Source organism: Solanum pennellii, chromosome 3, assembly GCF_001406875.1.
Source record: "Solanum pennellii chromosome 3, SPENNV200".
NCBI classification, from domain to species: domain Eukaryota; kingdom Viridiplantae; phylum Streptophyta; class Magnoliopsida; order Solanales; family Solanaceae; genus Solanum; species Solanum pennellii.
In genome coordinates, this window is record NC_028639.1 from 6,109,727 (window position 1) to 6,114,817 (window position 5,091).

Here is a 5,091-nt window from a genome sequence, read left to right on the forward strand (position 1 = left end):
ATATATATATATATATATATATATTGCATGTGTTTTACCGCTTTATATTAAGTTGAATATCCATGAGTTGAGCAGAGCCAAGGTAAGTGTTTCCTTCTTACTCCTTTTCAAACTTAAGTTCTTTCAACATTCCAACTCACATGCTCGTACATTCAAGTATTGGTGTCAGTTGGCCTGCATCGTCTTATGATGCAGAGGCAGGTAACTTGGATTAGCATCCGGCGTACCGTTGATCCAGTGAGCAGCTCAGAATCAGTTGGTGAGTCTCGCTTTATTTAGGAGGAATTCTTTATCATTCAGTTACTGTTTTTAGTTTTCACTTGTTAAGATGATTAGGGGTCATGTTCCAACACCCCTCTTTATTTTAGAGGCTTCATAGACAGATAGTATCAGTTTCTTTAGTCTTTTCATTTCACTTGTAAAAGATTAAGACTTGAGTTGCCATTTTGGCTAAGTATTACTTTTAAGTTATTTCTTGAGTTATTTCTTGTGTTTAAGTCTTCTGCTGAGTAAGTAAGTCAGGACAAGGGTCCGCTCGAGGCCAGCAATGATCTTCTAGTGTCGGCCACGTCCAGAGTGTAGGTTCGGAGTGTGACAGTTAAAATCATTTAAATAATATTTTGATTTAATTAGGAGAAAATAAAATCCAAGTAGGCGCCTCATTGGTATTTTTATTTGGGAATATGGAGGTTTACGCAAATAAAGGATAAATATGACCGTAAAATTGAATAATAAAGGTAAATATATCATATAAGTATATAAAAGACAAATATGATCTTTTTCTAAGAATATAGGATTAAATATGATCCTTTTCCAGATATAAAATTACTCACTTTCCTATAGTAAATAAATTGGAGACGTGGAATATTTTTAGTTTGCTTCACTTTTTCATTCGCTGCACTAAAATAAACACAATGCAATGTGAATGTGAATCCATGAATTTACTTTATTTAGTTTATATGTTTTAAGTTTTTTTTGGAGGACACATTTATATTACAAACTCCATGAACCTATTAATAAAATAGGAAAAATTACGCGGTTAAGTAAATTTATATTATTTAATTATTTACATAGTTATAGTTTGCTATAATTAGCATTTGCGATTAACATTATACATTAATTACGTGGACTGATTTTGAGTTTGTATAATTAGTCACGTTTGTATATGTATAATTCGCCAGAATATAATAACGCACATGTATAATATACAATTATCTAACCGATATACATATACAATTTACTTGTCTCCCACTCTCTGCCCTCTCTCACTCACCTCTCTCCTTTCTCTCCCAATATCGCTTGCCTCTCTCCTCCATCTCCCAATCTCATTTTCATATATACAAATGCATATGTATAATATATAATTATATACATATACATATCACATTTCTCCCACTCTCTGCCCTCTCTCTTCCCTCTCCTAATCTCTCCCACCTCTCTCCTCCCTCTCCCAGTCTCGCTCGCGCCTCTCCTCCCTCTCCCAATCTCACTTGTCATATATACAAACACATATGTATAATATACAATTATCTAATCAATATACATATACAATTCACCTTTCTCCCACTCGTTTCCCCCTCTCTCGCCTCTCTCTTCTCTCTCCGAGTCTCGCTCGCCTCTCTCCTCCACATAACATGTAGCTATAAATTATAATTGTCAAACTATAGCTATGAAAAGCAATTAGACTATTTTTAAGTGGCTATATGTGAAAGTTCCCCTAAAATAATATTATTGGATGAAAACTCTTATTTATTCCTATAATAAATAAAAATGGTTTATTTTTTCTTGGAGAAAAACACTTCACATTGAGAGACATTGACTAAAAAGTAAAATTACCTAGAGAAGTACAAAACAACAACGTTTTTACATGTTGCTTGTTGTTTGACTTATAGTTGAATCCCCCAAGATAAAAATTATTATTGATATGCTCCAACTATTTTCTACGAAACATGTTGACATACCTATTAGCAAAACAAATTTTACTTTGGATCACTAATTCATGATCATCAAGATGATATTTCAATTCGAATAATTGAATGATACTATTATTTTTATATATAACAATCTCAACACTTATCATTTTAAACAAACTATTACGATATATTTCTGTCTCGACAAACATCCTAAAAATACAAGCTCATCATCATCATGAATACTAAATTAAATTCAATATTAAAATTTTTAACCCATGTTTCATAAAAAATGAATGACAAAGGCTATATTACAAACCAATATCATTAAAAAACAGATTTTCATTACTTAATGTCTACCCTTGTTAGCAGCCGCCTTTGGCTTATCACAAGGCAATCCTTCTTTATCTCCTTTACAAATTTGTGCAAAAAGATTATTTGGATAACCTCCTTGCTTATTCAAGGCATAAAACAGTCCAGTTGAACACCCGTTTTCGACGTTATTAATAAGTTCTGCGTACTTGCAAGCTATCTGCGTGAAGGCGTTACAACACACAAGAGGGTTGTAGTAAGGTCCTTTGCAAGTTCCTGTGATGGGTGTCAAGTCTTCCTTTTCGAAATCAACGGGGCAATCGTCCTTCACATACAACTTTTCAAGAAGGGCGCGGCCTCCTAGCATGTGACCATTTAGGGCATCATCTGCATAACAACAACTCAAAAGAGCTTATATATATAATAGAATTGTGAAGGTTTAGATGAAATTTTATGGCCCTAGTGAACCTAACTAGTAACTTCTATTGATCAAATCATGTATTTGTAATAAGTAACATTTATAGATGATTAATTTGTGAATTTAGTTATCGTTTTTTTGTTAATTTGAAACCATTATAAGAATATATAAACTTTAAAATCTAAACGCGTTTATGATGGAGTCTAGTAGGAAATAACACACTCACGAAAAAAAATATTGAAACGAAATAAAAATGGAGGACGAATATGATTGAGTAGTAAGTATCCTCTCCGTTCTTATCAAAGACTTGAATATGAATCTAAGAGATGGAGTCTCTGGGGCTGCTCAAGCATATTACTGGTCTAAAGCAAAAATTAAACGGAGACTCAAACTTAAAATTGTTAATAACTTCATATAATTGATTTGTTCTTGAAATTTTTTTAACTGAATAATATAACCAAATCTTATTTTAAATTACTTTATGAGATATAGTACTCCAAACATATCAAATTTCTTCTAATAATTTTTTCATTTCATACGAAAAGTTTAATTTTTCTACAAATTGTTTTCAATATTTGTTAAAAAATATATATAACTTATAAGCTATTATTATTAAAAAAAATTGTGACGCCTCAAAATTGAGGCCTAAGACACCTATCTTTTTTTTTTATATATATACTATTGAGCCAATGGGAACATGTTACCCTAGAGTCAAATTTTTAAAAGGCTTAAATCTAAATCAATCAGACTCCGTGACATCGAGAACAAGAGCATTGAAAATAAAATAAAATGAGAGGGATTAATTACATGAGACGTGGTTTGGGGAAGAGGAAGCCAAGCCAATTGCAAGGAAGAAGAAAAACAAGAAGAAGCATGATCTTTCAAATGCCATTGTTGCCTCTTCTTCTTCTTCTTATTTTCTTCTTCTTATTTTGATACACTTTTTTTTTTCCTTTGAATATTTTCACAATTTTTCTTCTTTATTTATAATGTAGAGAAAGATAGAAAGACTTGGAGAAAGAAAGGCTAAAAATGATTTAGTTTTTTCGTCCATTGATTTGTTCCTTATTCTAGGCCCTTAATTTCTCTTAGTTCCAAATAATCCAAACACTATTTTCCCAAAATTATATAAATTTCTTAAAAGTTATTTTCTATAACCAAAATCAGACATAAAATTTATTATGATAATTCATGCCTATTGTAACGATCGTTTTGAGCACTAAAATTTTTAATGTCAGAAAATACTTTCCGATAGATTTAAATGGGTGTATTGGACTATTCATAACTACAATTATAGAAATAATGGGGTATTTTTAATAACTTATTTAGTTGGTGGTTAAAGAATATAACATTAAAATTAGTAGGATTTAATATTTATTAACCCATAATTTATCCCCATATAATTTATACCCATATATATAATTAATAATGAAAATTAATTAATTAGTTAAAGAAATAAGGGTTGTTATTATTTAATATTGAAGATATGCAGCATGCCCTCTTCTTCTTGTTCGTAGCGTCGCCGACCACTTTGTTAACAAGATTACAGGTAAATCCAAGCCAATTCCAAATTTATGTTATAAATACTTATAGTTGGTTGCCATTAATTTCTTTATAATTATTGTGTTAAAGGGTTTTATTAATTGGATTATAGGAAGTATATAAAGAAATTGGGAGAAGTATTTAATGTTAGTGTTTCAGAGATTGGGGGATAAGGATTAAGATACTAATATATTATGGGTGGCGTCAATTGTTTAATAGGGGACGAAAAGGATAACAGTTAATTAGAATACATATATAAATAGAATAAAGTTAGCAGTGTGTTGTTAATATGAATTATGTATCACCAATGACCAATTGGATTTGAGGGAATATAATATGGTTATGAATAATGTTTTAGTGGGGGTAAAAATTGGTTTGGTGGCTGTGAAGTTATTATAACGTTATGGTGTTGGGTATATGGAAGATGGGAAACGTATAAAGAAGGTGTGGTAGCAAATTGAAATAAGCTATTGTAAGTTAATATGTAGGTACAATCTATGTGTTGGATTGGTTTAGTTACCCATCATATGCTATATGTGTATGGCATGTGTGATGAGTTGAAGTTTGATAGTGAGATATTATATAATAAATAAAGTTTGATATATTGAGATAGGTAATTAAATATTTGGTGTATTATACTATATGATTATTATTAAAATTGTGCTAAGTGGAGGAATTAAGACTTACTCTTAGGTTTGAATTTTAGGAAATATATATATATAAAGTTAGGTGAATTTTGGGTCTAGGCTAGACATAAAATAATATGAGTATTTATAGGCTTGTAAACTCATAAATTATGCATATATGCTTGATAGATTGGAAAAGTCGGAGGCATTGAGGAAAGGAAAGGTATTGGAGAAGTAGCTTGCTTGACTTCGGTTCTTCGGTGGAGGTAGGTTATGGTTTATG

The 5,091-nt window shown here is 30.8% G+C and overlaps 1 protein-coding gene across 1 annotated transcript; it reads right to left on the minus strand.

The window, feature by feature from the left end:
• Positions 1-2,079: 2,079 nt before the first annotated feature.
• LOC107013879 (GPI-anchored protein LLG2-like) lies at positions 2,080-3,599 on the minus strand. Its single transcript, XM_015213760.2, has 2 exons — positions 3,448-3,599; positions 2,080-2,609 (listed from the first exon to the last, which is right to left on the minus strand). The coding sequence occupies exons 1-2, from the start codon at positions 3,530-3,532 to the stop codon at positions 2,260-2,262; spliced, it is 435 nt and encodes a 144-aa protein (XP_015069246.1). The 5' UTR covers positions 3,533-3,599; the 3' UTR covers positions 2,080-2,259.
• Between the last annotated feature and the right edge of the window lie 1,492 nt (positions 3,600-5,091).